Genomic DNA, 23,804 nt, shown 5'->3' on the forward strand with positions numbered 1-23,804 from the left:
AGAATTCATTTTATTATTCAAGAATTTGTAGAAAAAAAAAACTACTATTAACTTTTCTAAGTTGTAATGATTATATATTAAAGCGTTGACTCTAGAGGGATAATGGCAATCAATCTTAAACTTTTAAAACTTTTTTTTTTCATTTTCTTTGTACATTCTCAAGGGCTGCAATATGGATTCCATACCAAAGAAGCGTATTCTAACCTAGATCTTACCAGTGAGCAATAAATTATTTTCAAGGCATTTTCGCTTAAAAATGATTGACAATTACGTATATTAAAACCTAAATTTTCAAATCAATCTTAAGTTCTTCTGTTCTCTCTGTTCAGCCCCTCTCCCCCCTTGATTGTGTTAATTCTCAGGAAATCAGTTATAAGTTTAGTTATTTCAGTGTTTATACTTCCTAGAATCGTATATATGCTTAGTGGCAACTTAAGTTTTAGTTTTTCCAATGCCTCATATATCTCCAAATTGTCTAATTTGTTTATAGGGCATTCTAAAAATAAGTGATTAAAGTCTTCGATTTGGCCACAGTCGCATAATGGGCAATCCCTTATGCCTTTATATTTTTTTTCGTGTTCCGTTCATGTTCTTATGATATGTTGTCTTTTTGTATGTTTTTAGTATGTTTATAAAGCGTTGACTTTCCAGGGGGTATTTTTTGGTCTTTGAGTCTGTGCACATGATGACGTGGGTAAGTTTTTTTTATAAGTTAATTTCATATTCAATAGCTTCTTATATTGCTATTTCTTCAGCACTGCATATGTTCAGTTCATCTGGTAGTCTGAATGAGAAGTTGTGGTTATGTTTCTCATAATCTATACCAAATCCTGCTTTTCTATTTTTTTCGAATTATCCGTGTATATGATTGTGTATTTTTTCTACAATTTTTCTGTTATGTCATGAAACTTTTTCTTTTTATTGTTGTCTTCTTGCTGTAAGTTTAGCTGTACTCTTAGTTAGGTTCAACTTATTATTCTATGTCTTTCGCAAAGCAGGGTAGTATGTCGTGTTTGTGAATTTTCTGTGTACATGGTAGAAAATAGTTTAACGCTGTGACCAAATATCGGATGTCTCTTCTTTGCTAATAGGTTACGTTCTATTGTTTTAGGATGTTTATTTCTTTTTTTGTTTTATTGGTGATTTGTACTATAAGGCTGGTCCACTTTAAATTTAAGTCCAATATTATTGCTAGGTATCTAACTTTCGACTTTAATGGTATTTGTCTTTGTCCAATGTCTTTTCTTTTTCCCCCGCTAAACATATCTGCTTCACATTTTTCTGGAGTCAATAGTTTTAGCGTTATTAATTTTCTGTGTATTTAGTGTTGATGATTTTCTTTTAACAGCAATTGCTAGATCGTCTGCATATCCCATTAGTTTGATTTCTGGAAGTATAGTGTATAGTTCTTCCAAGTAAATGTGAAGTAATATGGCAATATGGTACTTAGGAGGAACCTTGGGGAAGATTATTTGTGGATATTTTTAGATTTGTTAATTTATTATCCAAGTTTCCAATGAATAATTTTCTGTTTATCAGTGTTTATAAGTGGCGGTCCGTAAATCGATAGGTATATTGAGTTGTTTCATCTTGTAAAGTTTGTGTATATCTATGCTATGGAGTCAAAAGTTTGAATCAATTTTTTTTTCATTTACCATCTGCCATTCAAATCTTTATTTAATCATGATTTTCATTATTTTTAATATAGAGGATGAGAGAACTATTGGCCGGTAACTGCTAGTAATTTTTGGATCTTTTTAGAGTTTAAATATAATTATTATGAGATAATCTTTAAGCTTTTCCGGTATTGGGGTTTTCTTGGTCAGGATATTACTGTATAAGGTTGAAATTTCTAATTGGGTTTTTAGTAGCATATTTTTTATTGTAGAATATGAGACTTCATCTAGGTCGACAGCTGAGTCCTTTTTGTTTTTTATGGCTGTGTTTAGTTCATACATGGAAAAAGGTTTAAATTTTGTATCGTAATTTTTTCCATTTGAAGTGTTACTTCTTTGTTTATGCTTACCATTTTGTAAATTATTTCTTCCCTTATTTCATTTGTAGGATTCGCGGTTCTTTTGTTGTTATATTTTCCCGAGAAATTTTTAATATTTTTCCAAACATAATTTAGGTTAATGTTCTGTTTAAGGATTCACAGAAGTCAATAAATTTATTTTTCTTTTTTTTCTTAAGAATCTTCGTGTTTTAGTAATTGTTTTTTTTTAAGTTAAATAGATTTTCAGTGCTTATGTTATTTTGATATGTTGTTATAGCTTTCTTTCTTTCCTTTATCTTCTCTGTGCAGAGTCCTACCACGGGTCAATTTTTATATCATCTGAAAATAGAAGAGTTTTGCACATGGTTTTTTTTGTTTGAATTAATATTGTTAAGGATATCGTTGATAAAAATAAAAATAAAAATCTCTGTACATACACCTCATCTACCTGACCCCGCTTAGCTACAGTTTCTGCCATGTCTTCGTACAGTTCGAGTAAATTAGTTACGGCTGATCTGCGAGGCATTAAACCATAATGAGCAAATGATATTATAAAGTTATGAACTGTATTATATCCAATAAAATAGACGTTAGTAACAAAGTTGTTCAGATTAACCTAAACAGAAAAAAGCAACTCAAGGATAGAAATACTATTTATGGTATTCTTGGATTATAACATTTATTTAATATACATTACATCTACGGATTGACTCCCAAAGAGGACAAGCCTTTTTATTTTTGGCTTTACTAAAGAAATGGTTTCTCTATAAAACTTCTGTTGGTATTTTAACAACCCAAAAGACATTTTAATTATTTCTATATAAAATTTGTTGCAATTAGATCATGGTATTTTACAAACTAGGTTTGAGCATAATTAAAGTGGAGGAAGGTCTTTTAATTTACCTTCTAAACTTTCATTAATCGATTTCGTTATTACAGGACGTACTAAAATTTAGTGATCACGCAAAATGTTTATTAAAAAATAGGTTATCTATTCTTATATCTACCATATTTTATATTCTGGAATGGAATAATTTACCCAAATGATACGATAGTAGCAGTCCATATCTTCACACATTCCTATAATTATAAAATTGATTATGAAAAAGTATTAAGTATGTCAAGTAATTTCAGGCCATAGAAGAACTTGCAACGAAATAAAACCGTATTATATATATATATATATATGTATATATATGTATTTTTGACTTTTATTACGACAGTTTTTTGAATGTTAGGTCTTTTGTTTTTAAAATAATTAATATTCTAATGTTATTTTTTATAACATCCAATATGCAGATATTCATTTTTGCAACGGATTTTGTGATGGAAATGCGGAAGCAGCAGTTCGTAAACATCGTAGATGCTCCCCTTCTATAAAAAAATAGAATTCCAGATGCTCTCATTCTTATTAGAACTCATTAGAATTTATTGGACTTTGACCTAACTGGTAATAATGAACAAAATAGAAATCATTAAAATAATAATCTGAATAACCGTATACAACCTACATTTAATAATAATCCAAGGCTTTGTTATTGCAAAGCAGCTAAGCATCAAGTCTGAAATAAGATACGCTAAAATCCTCATGAAGTGTCAGCTGCAATACATGCGTTAGTTAAAAGATCTCAAAAATTTATTGAAATTGGTGGATTAAATTTAAAGTAATGTTTGTAATTTTACGTTTAATTTTCTTTCATTTTGTTATTGCTGTTGAGCCACTAGTTTTAATAACTTTTTTTATTTGTGTTTAATTTTTATTTTGTTGTAAACGGTAAGTCAGTCAAAAAACTTAAAAGCAATTTTTTATTATACACTTATACTAATAAGGATTTTACAAGTAATTTTTAATACTCGAAAAACCAGTGATGTCTCAATACGCATGCTACTGATTAAAGCAAAATAATAATTATTTTATAAAAATGTCTCTTTGCTACCTATCCAAATATACCAAATTTTAATTAAATACCTGAATTAGTTTTGAAATTATGATCAATTTGAAATCGTTTATCTTTGTAACGAAGCATTTTTAATGAAGCAAATATAGTTTGCATTACAAACTGATATTATTTTGAGGTCTTTGATCTGCCATTTGAGTTTCCGCTTTCGAAACTGGACTATCCTTATAATGCTATATAGGCAGAGTTAAAAATAATAGTGAAAGGAAATATATGTTGCAACTAACATTAATATAATTTTTCTAATATTTTTTTAGGATACTAGGAAAGTGGCCAAATTCATATTCTTTTACCAAAGCTGTATCAGAAAATCTTTTAATTTACAAAGGACAAAATCTTCCTGTTGGTTTGTTTCGGCCTACTATAGGTAAGACACTTTTTGATTAGTCTTTTCTAGTTAAAATCGTTTTATTATTTTATATCCAAAACCTTTAGACCTTAGATTAACGTTGTTTATTTGTTATCCAAAATCCGATATAAACAAAATAAAGATAACAACAATGACAACCAATCTGTAGGTGTTATTCGCTGCAGATTGGGTCGGACAGTCTTTGTAAATACATGCTTTAACTATTCCTTTACTATGACTATTCCTCACAAAACGCCTTGGAGATGGAGATGCCTTTTTAATGCTTATCGGTTCAGAGCACAGATAGAACAAGCCGTCCTTTGCCAGGATGGGCAACGCGCATCTGTCGAAGCCATTATTGACGCACGTTAAAAGTCATTATTGATGAAAGTCAAAATTAGCGGGTTATTTAAAAACTCTTTAAATTTGTCAATTCTAAGCCATCTACGATCGCAAACCTACCGTAATTTAAGTATTAACGAACAATCTCTACGAGAAATTACAATCTGTATCTGTATCTGTATCTGTAATTGCAGAAGGTGGTGCAAGCACCACTTCAGTTAGGCCCATTGTGAATTGTATACGCCTTTATAGTTGAGCTAGCGGACTTGTCCTAATTTTCATTTTAAAAAGGTAGCTGACAGTGACCAGCCTGGACGCCATTTATAAGACACAGCTTCCCATTAGTTAGAGATAATTTTCGAATTGCCTTTACTTTGTCCAGATAGCTGAAAAGCTGTTTTAACAAATTGCATCTTTAAGTATCATCCAACCGCTTCTTGAAAAGCGCATGAGAGTACTATTTTATTAGCTCTTTGATATTTGCCATAGGTAGATTGACGCAGAGCTTCGGCCCTTCTGGTTGAAATGCCCTCTTGGCATGGAAGTTATCTCTTGTTCCAGCCGATTTCAACTCTGCTTAAGGAGCTCCTACAAGGGTACGGTGGCATTATTGCACTAGTTTGATTACGTGAGGAGTGGTCTTGACTGCGCAAAAACTGCCTATCTGCAATCTTTCTGGACTATCAGTGTTTTAGAATCAGAATCAGCGTTATCAGAAACATTGCTACGGATTATTTGTTCTGCCTCCAGGATTATCCCGTATATTTCAGCCAAAGATACTTGGCATAAGGCCTAATGCTAGCATTGTGTTTAATTGGAACCATTTGATTGGTAATTATGCCCTTTCTGTTGATTATATAGGATTTATTGAAAGCAAAGATTGACGAGGCAAATTCAACTCGAGCGTCCAGTATAGGAAGAGTAGTAAAACAAGCTTTTTGATGTTTGCTTAGGGGCGTCAGACTTAGCATGACTTCCAAAGCCCTGCTTGAAGTGGTTCTCATTGCTTCTGTTATGTTGAGGCAAGCCATTCTTTAAACATGGTCTAGTTTTCGATAAATTATGACCTGAGATATAATTAGTATACGTTAAGTAAACTCTAAATCTAAAAAAATATCTAAATGTTTAATCTGAATATAAATTGTTTTTAAGTATTTAAAAAGAATTGCTTTAACTCACAGGTGCACAAATAAAAAGACACTTCTCATATTTTGATTATTATCTTGCTAACGATTCAGACCTCTCAATTTTAAATCTAATCAAACAAAAGGATTTTGGGTCGTTGAAGTACCAGCAGAAGAATTTATAAGCGTCGGAAAATATTATTTTTTTAATTTCTTTTAATGTATGTTTTTTAATTGTTAATTTTTTCAAGTTAGTATCAAGGGTTACTTTATTTAAAAAGAAAATTATTCACGTGAGTCAGTTTTCTTTTTAAAATAGAAAGCAATAATATACTACTTACGCAACTAATAAATGTAACGATAAAAGTTTTTTGAGGCAATTCTAAAGTAAACTTTAACCTTCGCACATAAAAATTGAACAAATCAAAAGCTGTACTGATATTGTTTTTAAGAACTAGAAAGAAAGTGTCATCTATATGTCGATAAAAACGAGAATTAAAAAGTTAATATTGGATCAACTATGAATATAGTCATAAGTTTATTTCAAAATTCTGTTTAGGGGCGAACCAATATGGCAGTCATACTTTTTTTTTAAGGAAACACTGAAAATTTAATTCAAGAGGTGTCAAGATATCTATTTGATTAAGATTTTCCCTAATACAATTTTTAGCCAAATGAATTGGTGTATTAGTAAATTAAAGACGTTATGTCTTTACATAACGTCAATAGAAATCAAAAAAATTTTAATGGTTTAAGCTCAATTGTGAGTCAATGACCTCAGTAAATTAGCAAAATATATCGCCAACTTATATGTAGGGTATTTAATAGTACAAACAACCGTACAAAGGGTCAAATCATGATTGTGAACTTTGACTTCATACATCTGAGCATTCCAAATATTATGTGTAATAAGATTTTTATGGGTGTATTGATCAATAAAACCTTTATCAAACACACTCTTCACCAATTTATTCAATTTATTTTGTATTGAATAAGGAGGATTATTAATGAACAATTAATAAGTAGAAAGGTACTACAAGGGGCATCTTCCTACCTTATTTTAAAAAATTAGGATTAAATTTTACCCTTCCGGAAAGCCTGGAAATACATTTCCTTAACGCATTTTTAAAGGCCACTAAATCTTAGTTAGCTTATTTTTGCATTTTTCTGAAATATATTTTTTTAAGCGCTATCGAATTAATTCCAGTTAGAGTTCTCCAACCATGTTTAATACACACTAATTTAGTACTATATGCATTTGGACTAGATTTAGTGTAGATACTTAAACAGAACTTAAGTTTTATTATTAAACATATACTTAATAATTATTAAATTTAGAGATAAAACTTTAAAATAATATTTAATAAGGAGCAACATTATTGCCAAAACATTGCATATTTATGAAAGATGTATCCCAAAACCAAAACATTCCACCTACTTTTTGGTTCGTTAGTATTGTACGTTTGTTTAAATGTATGCTTCTGCGATTAAATTATTGTACAATTTCACGAAAAAATTGAAGAAATGTATTTGTACAAAATATTGCTTTCAACGCGAAAGTTTAATAGAGTTATGCTTAGACTATCGAAATGATGAAGGCCGCATTTGTGGACGAGTAGGCAAAACACAAATAAGAGTAGTATAGAATACTTACACATGGACATATCTGTTTATCCATGCTGAGTGCATTCTATAGCAGCAATAACTTTGATTATAAGGACATTGTATATCAGCAGTTTGCTCCTTATGGTTAAACAATTAATCAATAAAAAATATTATCTTAATATTATCAATAATCTGCAAGACTACGGATTCGATCTAGTGGTATTTGGTAGCTTTAACATGATATAAAACATAGTGTTACAGCTTCCTCCACCTCCATACAGGCTTAGAAAAACTTAGCTGTTGCCGTTAGTGAAGAGCGATATTAAGTTACTTATTTTATTTGGTATTACGTTACTTTTATAGCAAAAATAAATTTTCAAAATACTATCTCAAGCGCTCAATAATTGAAAACAAAAGGCAAACCCTCTTATTATCTCTGTAAAAGGGCATGCGAGTTGCAGTGTGTCTAAAAAACTAATAAGCTACACAAACAATCATGCAACACCTAAAAAATTGCCACTGAAAATTTACGCCTTCTACGTAATTGTCCTTCTCTTTCGTAGTACATCATACCCTTTTTTAAAGTCGGCAGGTCGGCGATGATTATCGAGAATATTACCTTTACATTGAATCGCTAATCATAATGACCCCCTTTCTTAGATGTACAGAGCTAATTGTACATCTCCTTAGGCATGATAAAATTCTGAACTACAGTCATCTCAATAAGGACAGTTTTAAAACAAAATTTTTTTATTTACCAAAAAAAATATTCCCAACTGAAAACAATTTTTTAAGCAGTAACGAAACTAAACAAATTTTTCCTACCAAAGTAACAAAACAGAATTTTGTATATTGTATATATTGTGTGAGTTTTTATCGAGCTTATTATACTTTTTAGTAACTTCCACTGTATCGGAGCCCATTCCGGGATGGACCGACAATCTCTATGGGCCCCTGGGGATTCTCTTATCTTCGGGTTGTGGAATTTTGCGTGTAGTGCGAGGTATGCCTGGAATAAGAGCGGATACAGTGCCCGGGGATATGGTAATTAGCGGACTTCTTTGTTATGCATGGGACGTAGCTACTCAATGGTATGTAGTGTTTATTAGATAAGTGGAAAATAAGAATCTTGCTGTTTTCTTGATGTTTCCAGATACAGCAAAATAAAATTTTATTTGTGTTCAATTTTAATCCTAGATATACATTTCATTTAAACAGGTAACATGTCATATACTTATGAAATTTTTCAATTTTTATTATTGAAAAAAGTACTTACATGTGTATCACATTCTTTTTTTCTCAAGTCCTGACATAGGTATAGTTGTTTGTGTTTGTTATGTAGTCCACTTGTGACTCGAAGTCCACCTTAAATTGTAGGTCCATATGAAAGCAATGGTTATATAGGTTAATCTGGGCAGAGTTGATAAAATGACTCAAGTCGATTGAAACTAAGGAAAAAAATACCAAATTACCTTATCTACTAGTGCGTAAATTATTTTTATTTAGGCATTTACTTATACCGGGTGACTTGTCAATCACTAAGAAATAATTAAAATATGCAATATCAGGTTGGAATTGTCATTTTTTGGATCCATGAGAGTACTCAGGATTATATTCTTTTATTATTTAATTGCTATTTTTGTCGTTTTATGCAGCATAAACGTAGAAATGAATTGATATAGTAACCGATATATTCATTCATGCTAATCTCTATTGATTTCTAAAAATTATATTGTGAACGTTAGCTGCTTGTTTTTTGTGGCTAGTTTTTTTTTTTCATTTTATGTAGTACAAACGTAGAAATTAATTGATTTAGTAAACGATATATTCATTCATGCTGCTCTCCATTGATTGCTAGGAATTATATTGTAAAATCTCTAAGGTTTTTTATTTAAATATCTGTGTATGATAAAGCTTTTTATTTCAGTACATGTGTTGCATTTTAAGGATAAATAGTAACTGCTTACTTATTTTAATTAATTATCTCGAATTTACTTTATTTTATAAAATAGGGGTTTATAGTCTTATTGAGTTAAAGAATTAAGGAAATTTTATTTACATATTGTTTGGTGCCTATCAGCTCATCTTAATTTAGCTCAAAATATATACTAAATATAATATATAAACCATAAATATATTAAATAAATTATATACTATATAGTTAAAAAAATATACTAGAACGAGATCTAGATATTTTATCAAATTCTATCAAACACATCATCACTTTTTACAAAATACCTTTAAAATAGTTTCGGATAAATATTTAACAACAAGAGAACTAACTATATTATTGATACTTTATGTCGACCGACAATACTAATAACTGAAAAATACTAGTATCAATTTATTACAGATGATTTTTATTATTTATGGATGCCTGATGAAAAAAGTCTCAATTTGTTTAATAAAAATAGTCATGCCGTAAAATTTAATCTAAATTCTTGAAAAAATATAATTATACAAAATAATAGGGGAGCCTACAAGAGTTAGTGGGACTTGTCAATTTTTATTGTATCTTATCATCTAATGTTAAAGAAATACTTGATGCAAAAATATAAAATGTTGAAAGTGCGTGCGTCGTAAAATTTGGAAATTGAAAGACCTTTAAAATAAGATATTATTTTACCAGATTTGCCAGTAAATTCCTCTGTTTCGTTTTCGATGCCCCACCTTATATAAGAAGCTCTCTCCGCCCGAAGAGCAGATCAAGTTCAAATATTGAAGTGACTTTAAAACTGAAATAAGTGATAAGAAATAAATTCAGTGTAAATAAGTGTTTCCAGTAGTCTTAGTCATTGTGTTTAGTAACTATATAATCATTTTGTTATAAATCAGTTAAATATTTTTGTATAGTGTTTTAATTCACATATAAACGAAGAGTAAAAAACGCTATATTAATGTCAGGTTGGTAAAAAATAAATAATAGTGAACCAAAATAAATAGGACTCTTAGTGTGCAAAAATTGCAAAGCTGGGGAACTTAAAAGTTACTGAGCTAAAAAAGCAGCTGGAGAAAGGGCACTGTGATATTATAAGGTGAGCACAGTAAAAAGCTGAAAGAAAATTCTGCATTAAGTTGGAAGAAATGATATTTTGGGAAAGCATTACCGATTTGAAAAATGAATTAAGAAATTCTGAAAAAATCTTCTTGACAAGAAAAGCAAATTCTTCCATCGAAGGAAAACAGAATCTTGGAAACTTGGAACAACATGCATTATTGAACGCCAACACTTATAATGAGCTGCCATGTAGACCTTTAGTACTGGATAGAAAGGATGAAGTTTAAGTTAATATAGTATCTGTATAGTTATATGCATTGGTGCGCCTCAAGCCGCCTTTATTTAATAGTAGTACATAATAGAATATTTGTCAGCATCAATTTGAAGCAGCTGCAAAGCAAACGTTTGACTACCCTTACATTGGCCTGGAAGGAGAATCTACTGGTTTCCTGAAAAGAATATCAACAACACGCTATCGAAAAATCTGTGCTGGAACTAAGGAAAGTCCTTGCAATAAACCAATATTGTACGTTTGTTTCCAGTATTTTTTAGTAAAAGGATTATGGAACGTTTAACAGTTCAAGCATTTCTGGATGGACTCTGCAATAGTAAAATAAGGCAAGCCTTACTAGTAGCATATCCACCTAAGCTAGTGCGTTCACACGGATCTTTGAATTCGAAGCTGCAAAAATACAAATAACGACCAGGCTCGTGTCAAGCCAGTAATCCGAAAAGTTGACGATTTTGAGGAATTTCTCAATCACTAGAGAGATTAATGCAAAACAGCTATTGTGTTCTTTGCAATGATAATACTTTGGCTGGATCGAAAATCTTTTCTACGTTTAACTTAAAAAGTAGATACAAGTTTAATTGCCCCCGAAGATGTGTAAAAGACAGTTTTTATGGTAGGTGTTGAAATATGGTGATTTTACGTGATACCATTTGGATTGTGTAATGCTCCTGCCACTCTTGAACGGCTGATGGAACTATTTTTATAAGGATTGTCCTGAAAAACATTTCTGATTTTAGAAATACATATAAATTTCTATATTTTGGAAGTACAAAAATAACTCAGATGAAAACGCTAGCAGTTTCGCAGTACGACAATTCAGTTTTTTTTTAATTATTTTAGGAACACCATTAACATATTTCAAAAAGATGTCTTTCTCATCCTTTTGTTGCCTTTGCCTCAAATCCCTTTTTAAATTATTAAGTTCAACTCGTTGTTCTGATGCTAAGTCTAACTCAATAAACACTTTTAGTACTTTGTCCAGTTTTCACTTCCTTCTCAATACCATTAGAACTTTTTTGAAGACTAAAGTGTAATACCAGGGATCGGAGACTATTCTTATTACGTTTGACAATTCTTCATGCACTTAATATATTAATTGGAACCTTAACCACATCAGATATAAAATTCTTAGCTTAGCTAGCTCATCTTGTTTAGTATTCTCAGGCAGATTAAACAACATCAAGTTACAGGATCGTTTTTGCCTTTTAGACATTTTAGATAGGACCCTGTTGGTCCTCTAAATAACATTCCCTCGTATTCTGCTACCTTTGCCAGAAGCACTGTTCTTAATTATACTTAAGTCTTGCTTAATGTCATCAAGTAAGGATGAAAAACTAGTTCTCGTGCTTTTGACTTCTTCGTTAATTTTTTTTTATCTGTTTCCCAAATTCGCGAGGCTTCTGATTTTTATCAATTTTAATAAATAAATAAATAAATAAATATAATAAATAAATCTGGCCTTTATTTGAAAAACTATACAAGTTTATGGCGAAGTCTGGCAACACTGCTATTCTACTTAACCACAAAAATTTAGAAGAATAGAAACATATTGCTTGAATGCTTTCTCGAAGATTTAACCTCTTTACAAAACTTTTTGAGATGTAATTAAGCACTATAATCAAGCAATCCTTGATACCAAATATAATTAGGTGAATCTAGTACACTGTGTCCCATTTTGGATGAGGCTGCAGGGTATCTCTGTCATTTTTAAGATAGAGCTTTGCGGTTTTCGCGACCCTGTATCACTTTTTTGTAAAACTTTTAAAGCCACAAACAGAAATATTCTAACTACTTTTGTTCCTGAAATACAGGGCGAAAACGAAAATGTTCACTTTTGGAGATGTTATTATTTCTCAGGCCCTGTATAGGATAGAATAAAAATGAAAACTGCTTATAATAGATATTTTTACATAAAAGTCAGTGGCGTATTTAATTTTTTTTCCCAATGCACTGTTTTTAAGATTGGACACAAACTTGGTATTTTTTAAATGGAACACCCTGTATATTTTAACGTCAAATTTTTGCATTTTTTTTTCTGAATACATTGATGTATCACAACCTAATCTTTGATAAATTTTAGCTCAAAGAATTAGAAAAATCCATATTTATGTTTATTTTTTTAATAGTAGGCCATGAATTCTTTGACACATGCATAAAAAAATGTTTTGTTTATTGCATTCATGGAAACTAAGTCACAAACAGACTTAATACATATCAATAATGATGGCTGACGGTGAAAATATGAAATTCCAAAATTTTGAAAAGTATGATAATATAAAATATTTAAACCTTTCTAACGAAAATGTCGAAGCGGCGCAGCAATTATATTTAAATAGGTAAAGCTCTAGCTTATTTTATTTTGTTACAAAATTCAAAAAATAAAAAAGATCTTATTAGGTTTCCAGAAAGACGTCAGCCATCTCGGGCTACGGTATTCCGGTTAAAATCTAATCTTTTAAATTATGGCTGCTATTCAAAACCTAGGCAACCCCATGTTGATAGAAATGAAGCTGGCGAAATTAATGTTTTAGCGTGTGTGGAAGCAAGACCCCAAATTTCCTGTAGAAAGATAGAGGAAGAGATTCCAAAACAAAAGTGCAAAAAATTTTTAAAAAGCATAAATTTAAACCGTATAAGATAAATATTATTCAAGAATTGCATCCTGACGATCCGATTAAACGACTGGAATTTTCTAATTGGTTTTTAACCAAAACTAATGAAGATCCGGATTTTGTAAAAAAGGTAATATGGTCTGACGAATCCCATATAAGCAGTAGTGGCATATTTAATAGGCAAAATACCAGACATTGGTATCAAGAAAACCAACATATTACTTTTGAACGACAGCAACAAGGCCGATTTGGTTTTAGTGTTTCCTGTTTTGTATTGGGCACTAAAATTGTATATACAATTTTTGAGGATAGCTTAACTGCCCAACGATATCTAAATATATTGCAAAATAATTTGCCAGAGTTGCTGGAGGACATACCTTTAGCCCAGCGACATCAAATATATTTTCAGCAAGATGGAGCGCCCCTCATAATTCAAGGGTAGTTAGAGAATATTTAAGTGCCCATTTTGATAGACGTTGGATTGGCACACACGGGCCAATCAGATGGCCCCCGAGGTCACCGGACTTAAGTGTTTTGGACTTTTTTGTATGGTCGTACTTAAAAAATAAAATTTATGCAAATCGGCATAATAATATAAATGAACTCCGAGCGACAACTGAAGAAGCATTCATAAACTTACAAAGGCAACCCTTTATAATTTTAAATGCCTTAAGACAAATACAGACTGTATGTGGTTTATGTATAAGACAAAATGGACAGCAGTTTGAACAGTTTTATTAAATTTATATTTGTTGTTTTTTTTTTGGTTTTTGTAATTAATTTTCTAATTTGATTCTTGTAATTACTAATTAGTTTTTAATGTTAAACCTGGTCCGATATATTTTTTTTGTTTTTAACATTTTTATGTTTATATTAATATTTTAAGTTAATGTTTAAAATATAGTTAAATAAACAGGTTTAAATCACATGGCGTTTTAAAAAAGTAATAATTAAATGCATGTGTGTAAGAATTCATGGCCTACTATTAAAAACAAAAATAAATATGGATTTTTCTGATTTTTGAAGCTAAAATTTACTAAAGAATAGGTTGTGATACATCAATGTATTCAGAAAAAAAAATGCAAAAATTTGACGTTAAAATATACAGGGTGTTAATTTAAAAAATACCAAGTTTGTGCCCAATCTTAAAAACAGTGCATTAGAAAAAAAAATTAAATACGCCACTGACTTTTTATTTTCGTAAATAATTTTTAGTCGTATAACGAAAAACTTTAAATTTAAAATTAGCTTGGCATATTAATATATCAAATGAACATGAATAAATATAATATAGATCACCTTATCATTTATTTATGCATTCCAACGTGCATCAGATGTTTAGCGCCTCAGTTTTGATCTTAGCCTTTGTGTCAGAATGTTTCAGATGTTAGGAATAACTATCTTGGCTAAAGATTCCTTGATTTTGCGTGATGTAAGTTGCTTTCTTTTTAGAGAATCTTTGTTTCGATGGCTTTTTGTCTTGAGTGCCAGTGGTCGCTTTATCTTGTCTATGTATGACTCCACATTAACTGGGGATTTGGTATACGCAGTTCTTGGTACCTAGTAGGCATTTTGGCCGGGTTCTTGATACTAATGCTATATATTGTCTTCGAAGTTAAGGCATTATTGATGTTGAATTTTCTGGCAATTCTCTTAATCTTTTTCGAAGTTGTCTTGATGTACAGAATCGTTAAGAATTCTGTAGGACCTTTCAGTTGCTCTAAGCCAATACTTTAATTATTTATTTAATGTGCTGTTTTCGTGAAAAATAATGAATAATATTTTAAGCTGTGGGTCAACAGCTGCAAACAGCTTGGATTTTAATTGACCCCACATCCAACTTAACCTTTAAAAGTTAATACTCTAAATAATACCTATGTCAAACAGTTGTCAAAGATTTCAGTAATTGCAATTAAATAGATATATTAGCTTTAAAGTGTTCTAAGAATTTGGTAGAAATATATAAAATACGTGTTTATGAGGATAATATATATTTTTCGTTCTTTTCAGATTTTAAGATATAATGCATACGACAAAAAAAGAATGCACTTAATACAAAAAAAAGCAATAATTCAAATTTTGTTTCAGTAATTTATTAATTATTAAACATAATAATTTATAATATTATAAAAGATAAGCAAACAAGGTTTGTGCTTGATATGAATTAATTATTTTCATCAAATAATAATAAATCCAATTAATTATATATTACTCGTTGCGTTTTAAATATAATTATTATCGAATATCGGCAATAATTATACTAAATATTATATATGCGCCTCATTGTAATATATAGCTTATACAAATAAAATTGATTACACAATTATATATGACTTCAAAGTTAATTGGTTTTATTATTTAACTGATTTTTTATAGGAATAAGGACCCCAAAACTTACAGAGCCCAAGTTATAAATTTTTCTGGGAAATCCAGTCCGTTATATATGACAATCAGAGAATATACAACAAAAGTTGCTGAGAGTGGGTAAGTTGCTTGTCATATTATTAAAATATTTTGATTAAATATTACGATGTTTCAATACCTATTATTTATGCAGATGCAAAAGTCATACAGGATATCTGATAAGTACAAGTTTAGTTACATAATTATTAAGTACATAATTGTAAGTGTAGTATCAAAATAAGTTTTTAATAAAAAAGCCTTAACGGCAACATAGAGCCGCAAAAAGGTACTTTTTTTGCTCTAGTTGTTAAATTAATTATACTCTAGTAATTTCTATGAAAGACGAATCCGAGCCGCCTTAAGTTGATCAATTCAACAACGACTTCTTCAAAAAAGTATAGTGTCGATTGAGTAGTCATTGATTGAGACATTTCAAAAGATTGAATTCATAAATATTTTTGAGTAGAAACTTCTTTTTTTCTACAATAGGTAGTGTTTTATCTTTATTAGCATTATTAATAGTCCATATGAATCTTATATCACCTTATGATTCTAACCATGTTATGAGTAGCCTGACATGAATCTTATTTAAGGCACTTTGAAATTGTCTGGTAACAAGAAAAATCTATATGGAAGCATTTCTTTATTAACGATTACCAAAGGTCAATATTTTTAAAGCAATTAGCTGTGTTGGTGTGTTCCAAAGCCGAATTTAGGAAGAAAGATTAATTGATTTGTTAGGTGATATACCTGCTCAAATAGTGATCATATGTGCAATTAGGGCAGAGCAATGGTTATAGGTAAAAAAAATCCTTTTTTTATTTAGCTTGGGTTTGGAATAATTACCTTTTAATTAGTTAAGTAAATTGGTGAATTTTTGTCAAAAAATATTTGGTCCTTCAGGTTCCTTTTTTATTTTAAAATTGCGAAAAATCTAAAAAAAAAACAATTTTTGTTGCAGCCCTTTGCTTGTTTTTTTTTTAATAAAAAATAATAATTTTATTAATTAAAAAAAACAACCCAGAATCCACCACGAGGAGGTGGCTGCAAAGCGGATTCCAGTCCCTCCCCCCCCCCCTCCCATCCTCCCATTAGTCTAAAAACCTACTAAGTAAAATCTTTTTTTGTCTCCATCTGGGGTATAGCTTTTCTAAAAGCAATTTTGACTCGAATAAAGCCATCTCTAGCCGTATTTCCACATACTGATGTAGACGCTTCAATCACCATCTTAATATGTCGTTCGTTTGCCTGAGTATGGCATGGTAAATTTAGAATTTCTATGGTATCGGGAACATTAGCAACCATTTCCCTAAGATTTATTTCTGACATGCCTTTCTGTCATCTCCCAGCATTGCAATTAAAATGTTTTCTGAATGGGCAAAAAATGCGTTTCTTTGGATAACTTTATTTACAATGTTTTTAAATTTTGTCGGTAAATATCGAGAAGCTTGAATTAAATTGAATAAATGTTTGGGTCTATACTTACAAGCTTTTAGCGTTTGTGCTTTATCATGAACCAGGTTGTAGCATATACCTTAACAACAAACTCGGCTAATATATTTAATTCAGTCGATGGTTGGTCTATTGTAACATACAGTCTTAATATTTATCTGTTAGCTGTTGTCAACCATCGTGCATAGGACATCTTTCCTGGTTTTTTAGCGCTCAACTGAGAGGAAATCTTACCTTCTCCTATTGCTAAAACCATTTCATATAAGTACCTTTGGTCTGTACTTAAATCGGTAAAATTTATTGGAAGCAATTTGAAGTCAGGTTTAATAATCCGAAATGGCACAACCGGATTTTTTTCACAATTACCTAGCTGCTTTCCTATGGAACTAGTAAATCCTCTAGGATCATTGGTCTTACCATCTATTTCTAAAATTAAGTGACGAAGGGAAAGTTCATTACAGTGCAACAGACATATAAACCAATGAACTGGTTTTCCTAAGCATACTTCTAACTGTTTTATAAGACCATTCTTAAACCCTGTATTTACAGCTATGCCATCTTATCCTACAACCGAAATGTTGTTAAAATTGTCACCCAAATGATTTTGAAGAAAATTAAAAAGACTTGTCTTGATACTACTGGCACTCCCGGAAGTAGGCGTCACATGACCTAAGTAAATTGAATCTGGCTCTGCAACAAGAACTACGTGTTCCTCGGTTATTTGCTTATTGTGATACGAAGATCCGATTTTCTCAACCACCAGAGTCTTATCCTTTCTACCGTTGAAGTAAATATCGGAAATATCTTTTAGCTGGTCCCTCTCCGTTTTAGCTAAATTATCCCTGCGTCTTTTACTTTATCTTCTAATTTTACTTCTATCAATTATTAGGGATGGGTCCTCGTCACTTACTAAATTGAAATCTTTAAGTACAGCATTTACCAGGAGAGACGCATTTCGATTTGAGAGTCCACCCCTGTCACATACCTCAGCCACATTAGATAAAACTAATCCTATTTTGTAAGGCATTCTTGAAGACGTTGATGCTTGTGACTCTTGAGACTTAGCACAATCGGCAGATTCTTTGTTATAGGTTGGGTTGCAGTAGTCGTCCTCTGTTTCTTCACTTTCATTTTAAATCCTAATACAGTCTAAATTCGAGTCTTTACTTTTTTCAATTTTCTTCTCAAACCTTTTTTTTAAGGTCTTTTTTTTCTAAAGTCTTTAAAACTGCCTTGGTTATTTTAATATCAATTTTGCCAATCACCCTTGGTCTTGCACCCCTCTGGTCTTGTAAAAAATCTCGTTCTATAACAGGAATCTTTACTTTGCACTTACACAAACCAAAACTGGCACATTTGCACAGAGAAATGTCGAATAGCTTTAAGCTATTGTCCTTAAATATTTTAATTTTATTTCCTAGTTTATTTTTTTTTTTACTACCTTATACTTTTCATTATAGTCTTTTATTTTCTAAATTATTCTTTGGTCTGAAATGATAGGAAGAGAAGTCTTTTGCCAAATGTCTTTAATGTCAATAATACCTTTTTTACAAATGTCTAACACGCTTGGATCTTTGTTGCTCTTATCTTTAAAACGTTCACGATACCACAAGAACAACTTTAAAACATCAGAATATGTTCACTTGGTGTCCCAACTATTTCGCACTTTACTCGTGTTTTCGGCATTTTAAAAATGTTAGCACTGAAATAACGTAATAAAAAACTATATTTAATAACAAACACGTGTGTCGCAGTCAGTCCCGTTGCGTAAACTAATTCGGTAAATTAAATTACTAAAACAAAAGCCTCCTACGCGCGCCTCCCCCTTCCACGACAAAGTAAACAAAGACGGAATTGATCAGACAAGTCAGTGCTGGTTTGTTCATGAAAATAATACATGAAAATAGGAACCTGAATAGATTTTTGCGAAGCGTTATTTCTTTTTTATAGGTATTTTACGATTATTTTGTACCTATTGTGCACTCAGGGATGCCCAAAACCCAAAAAATTATTAAATAAAAAAATATAAAAAAAATAGGATTTTTCAAAGTTTTCTAAATTTTTGCATTCAAAAAGGAACCTGAAGATGTCATCGCACAATGAAAATTTTTTTAAATTAAATTATAACCTTAAAAGGCATCTATTCGACACCCGGGGATAAGATGTTTTAAATTTTTTTTATTGCTCCGCCCTATGTGCATACACGCCGGTGCACGCCTTCTTTATTAATTTAGCTTGTTTAAATAATTTTGCCTGTAGGTGGACGTCAACATCACTTCCACCAACCTTTTTAATTTTTTTATTTTTATGACGGACGCCTCTTATTTATTTATTTACCATACATACCCAGCAAAAACTCGACTGATTGAGACATTGATGTGACAAAATTCCAGTAAATTTCTGTATACCATTTTAAGTACATTAGCTTTATTTTTATTAAAAGATGTTTTTAAAAAAGTCTGGTTTTCATCTTCAAAAACATGATTTTTTTAATACTTGTGGGTAGAAAATTAATTAACTGATTTTTTTTGCGGAAACTTGTTATTATTTTCAATATGTCAAAAATTATTTTTTTTTTAGAAACACCTTGAAAAACTTGAACAATATTATAAACAGGGTACCCCGAAAAATGAGAGTAATCTGTCAGAATTAGTTAGAAAACAAAAAAAAATATATGGAACTTTTCTAAAAAAAAAATTTCTATAAGGCCTTCCCTACGAAGTTATGGCCCCTTAGAGACGCTGAAATTTCGCTGGAATTCGGTTTTTCTTGAATAACTTGTGAAGTATTTGATATAATTTAATACAAATTTTAGGTGATCAATACGACTAAGAACCTCATAAAACGAAGTTCGTAAAATATATTTACTTTGTTTATTTTACCAGAGGTGGACTCGGTTGTACATTATAATGCTTAAATTTGTAACACCCTATATGATAAAGAATCTGATATAATAACTATGGATAATTTGGATCTAAAAGTAAAGAAGAGGCACTTTTATTCATTATTTATAAAATGAACCGTTTTAGAGAAAGAAATTATTAAGGAATAAACCATGATATGTTCTTTTTTAAGCGATGTGACAGTTGTTCAAATAACAAAAAAGTTTCAGTTTAAGTTAGTTAGTTTAAAAAAATGTAAACCTATGTTTTTCTTGAAACAAAAAACAACCTAAAAAAGAATAAAGAAAAAAATAAATAAAGAAACTAATAATGAAAAACTTCATAAGTAGGGTTAACTTGGGCTCCGTGACGTCTAATAAACTCGCGGCTACGACGAATCGTGGACTGCTGCACTCGCCACAATAATCTTGGATTGTTCCTTATCACATGACAATGAATCCTGATTCTCTGTAAAAGTTCCTTCCCAGTATTGACAGGAGTTGAGTAGACCAAGATCTTGAGGTGACCCCATAGGTAAAAATCCAATGGCGTTAGATCGGGAGATCCAAGGAAGTGATGCGAGGAAGCCAGATAATGTATCCTCCTCTAGCTATCAAACGGCTTGGAAATAGATATTCAGATCATAGCAACTCTAAAATGAGGTGGAGCTCCATCATGCATAAAATACATGTTTTGGCAGATCGAAAGTGAAAAATGCTCTATTAAATCCAGAAAATTGTACTGAAAGAACTCCAAATAAAGCTCTCTATTCAATCATGGCGATAATACAAATGTCCTAATCAAAAATTGCCGATATCATGGTTCTTTTCAATTAAAATAAAACAGTGATCCCTAATTTTTTTTTCTTCAAAAGGGTTCATTTTATAGATAGTGAACAAGAGTGATTGTCTTGAGTTTGAGGTTCAAGTTATTCATATATAATATTTCCGAGAGTCTTTGCACAACCTAGTCCACCCCTGGTAAAGTAAACAAAGTAAATATGTTTTACGTACTTAGTTTTAAGAGAATCTTTAGTAGTGTTGATCATGTTAAATTTTTATTAAAATAAACTTAGTACCTCCAAGTTTATTTACGAAAAAACGATTTCCAGCGGCGTTTTTAAGGTACTATATCTTCATAGGAAGCGCCTATAGGAAATTTTGTATACTTATTTTTTTATACATATTTAATGAAAAATTCTATGTTTCTAGGAAGGTATTGTACAATTTTCTGCAAAAGCAGGAGCAAAAAACTATGAAACATAAGGTATTTGTTTCCCATATTCTGAAATTATTAATCACAATAAAATAGGAAAATTGAAGACCCAAATTGGTTATTATACGTATGCCTTGCCTTGGATTTAGATATTGAAAAGATGCAAAAATATTTTAAAATATTTTAAGCCTACTTTTTAAATTTTATATATTTTTTTGTTTATTTTCAATTTTATGATATGGCTTGATTTAACTATCACTAATTTTTTAAATAACTAATCAGCAAAAAAATATAATAATCAAATGTTTAAATTAAGAGAGTGTGTTTCTGATACTACAGCTTATTTGGGCATGAGTGAACTAGAAATCAGGCAAAGATAAAGACCGAGAAGTAAATGGAGTTACTATTTTTCAATTGAGGAGCCAGTTATTAAACAGGAAGAAAACGAAAAGTTGACTTAGATCTTAAAATGTTGGGCTAATAAAAAAATGAAGAGCGAGCAAAAGTTCGACACCGTCGATTATGAAAACTTACCAAATATATTAAAAAATTCAGGGATTAGAGGCATTGCTTAAAGTTAATATTTCTAAAAGCTACCTTAGTAAGCGCATACAATGCGTTAAGATTAAATACAATATCAGCAGTGAGCAAACTGTTGAATATGGAGTTCCTCAAGGAACAGTCATAGGACTTTTTTACAATTTATATTAGTAATATGTTCTAAATTTGCTTGGAAAAATAGTCTATTTTGCAGACGATTCGGAAATAATATATAGGACAAAAACTTGAAACTATAAAAAAATAGTTAAAGCTGACCTTCCTAAAATTGTTAAATGGTTTAGTTAATATATTTTAGCCGTTAACTAGGAGGAAACAAATTTTATGCCTTTTGGTAGCTACTCAGACTCTACTCTTCCACAATAATAAAAAATAAATGTTAAACTAAAATCTTATAGTAATAATAAAATGAAAATCCAAAATAAAATATTTAGGAGTAATTTTGGATCAATAGAACATTATACCTCGCACTTATACAGCCCCATCTTAAACTCGTGAAAAACATCTAGAAACTGATATTAAAAATTGTTATGAATTACCCTTTACCATCGAATCGTACTATGTTATTTACATTTAACGTGGTTTCTATCAGCGAATCGCACCCAATCAACGCAAATTCGTAACGGTTTTTTGGACGCATCGGTGTGAGCTTCTTTGACGAGAACGGTGGAGGGGTTAGCGTGTTGCCACTGTTGGACTATTTTAAGATTAAATTATTTTTTTTTGAGTTATCTATTTTCTCACTAATCATCAATGATTGTTGTTTAAAAATAATAGAAATAAACTAATAATTTTTTTAAGGCTTACGCTTGTTCTTCTCTTCCTATTCTTCTTCATTTTTGTTTTGTCTTGTCTTGTTGACTTGATGGCTCTACCAGCCCGATTGGACTTTATTTTTGTGTACAAAAATAAAAACCTCCTAACCTAACATCCAATAAAATGTCAAACTTGTCATTTTGGTAAACGTTTAAACGTGTGCGGTGACTCCAATAAGCTGCCCTTACCCTGATATTTTTAACCCAATCTGGCTCGAAGGTCCAACAACATGGTCGTGTTTATATGTGTAATTAAAACCCACAAAAAAAATATTATATGACAAGCCTATGCACCCTATAAACCTTATTTGTACAGAATATTATTCAACTGATTATGATTAGAAAATACTAAACCCTGATACATTAATGCATATTACTCATAATTATAACACTAGCCAAAAAGGCTGGTTTTGGCTCCCTAAAACTAGAACACTTCAACATCTAAACGTTATTTTCTTTATATCAATCCTTATCTGCACAAGAATTACTACCCAACCTATAGTCTATAAATTCTTTATCTTTATGTAAATCACCACGACAAGCCTGAATACTCGATCAGGGTAGAAAAACGATTACGAAATTATGAACAAAGAACATACCAGATATAAGATATAGTCTCTCTCCTCATTTATGATGGAGTCGTTAATATTGTTGTTTATTATGGAGCTACAGTTTACCATGGGTTCCGAACCACGTGGAGTTTGTTATATAAGATAAACATAAACAACCATGCCCATACCAGGATTCGAACCTGAGACCACGGTGCTACCGGGGCCGGCATAGGATATAGTATTTTTAGATAGTTATTAAAATGACCTGTTGCATACATTTTTCTTATAGTCTGTTAGCGAACTATCGATAAGTGACAGTTTTTTTATCAATTTTGACATAAATTCTTGATTAGGTTATCTATGTGCAAAAGATTAAAATGAGGCTTCAATTTGATAATTTCTAAGAAAGGAGTATAGAATTATTATTTATTGCAATACACTTTTTAGAATAGAAAAAAAGGGGGATAAGAATAGCAAGAAGTATTAATTTCTAGCTTACATACGCAATAATCCACTAAATCGAAAAATATTAATTTATTGGTAAATATCCATTATTCAGTTTAAATCGTTTTGATAAGCTTTGATACGTATGTCAGGAGGGAAAAGAGGACTGTAGTTTTTAATTGTTAATTGGAATAAAAGGTACTTACAA

The 23,804-nt window shown here is 30.7% G+C and overlaps 1 protein-coding gene and 1 long non-coding RNA gene across 5 annotated transcripts in view; one reads left to right on the forward strand and one right to left on the reverse strand.

The window, feature by feature from the left end:
• The window catches only part of LOC126743422 (fatty acyl-CoA reductase wat-like), a 234,027-nt gene that overhangs the window by 77,881 nt on the left and 132,342 nt on the right, over positions 1 to 23,804 (forward strand). For all 4 annotated transcript variants that reach the window (XR_007662865.1, XM_050450512.1, XM_050450513.1 and 1 more), the window contains exons 5-7: positions 4,212 to 4,321; positions 8,273 to 8,465; positions 15,653 to 15,760. Coding sequence is in view for 3 of the 4 variants with exons in the window: in XM_050450512.1 (XP_050306469.1) it covers positions 4,212 to 4,321; positions 8,273 to 8,465; positions 15,653 to 15,760 (411 nt within the window). In the remaining variant the exon portion in view is untranslated. The remainder of the gene's footprint in view (positions 1 to 4,211; positions 4,322 to 8,272; positions 8,466 to 15,652; positions 15,761 to 23,804) is intronic.
• On the reverse strand, positions 7,642 to 22,683 carry LOC126743424 (uncharacterized). Its single transcript, XR_007662866.1, has 3 exons — positions 22,594 to 22,683; positions 8,651 to 8,822; positions 7,642 to 8,383 (listed from the first exon to the last, which is right to left on the reverse strand). It is a non-coding gene; the product is annotated as an uncharacterized LOC126743424 (long non-coding RNA).

This window comes from Anthonomus grandis, chromosome 12 (genome assembly GCF_022605725.1).
Source record: "Anthonomus grandis grandis chromosome 12, icAntGran1.3, whole genome shotgun sequence".
NCBI lineage: Eukaryota > Metazoa > Arthropoda > Insecta > Coleoptera > Curculionidae > Anthonomus > Anthonomus grandis.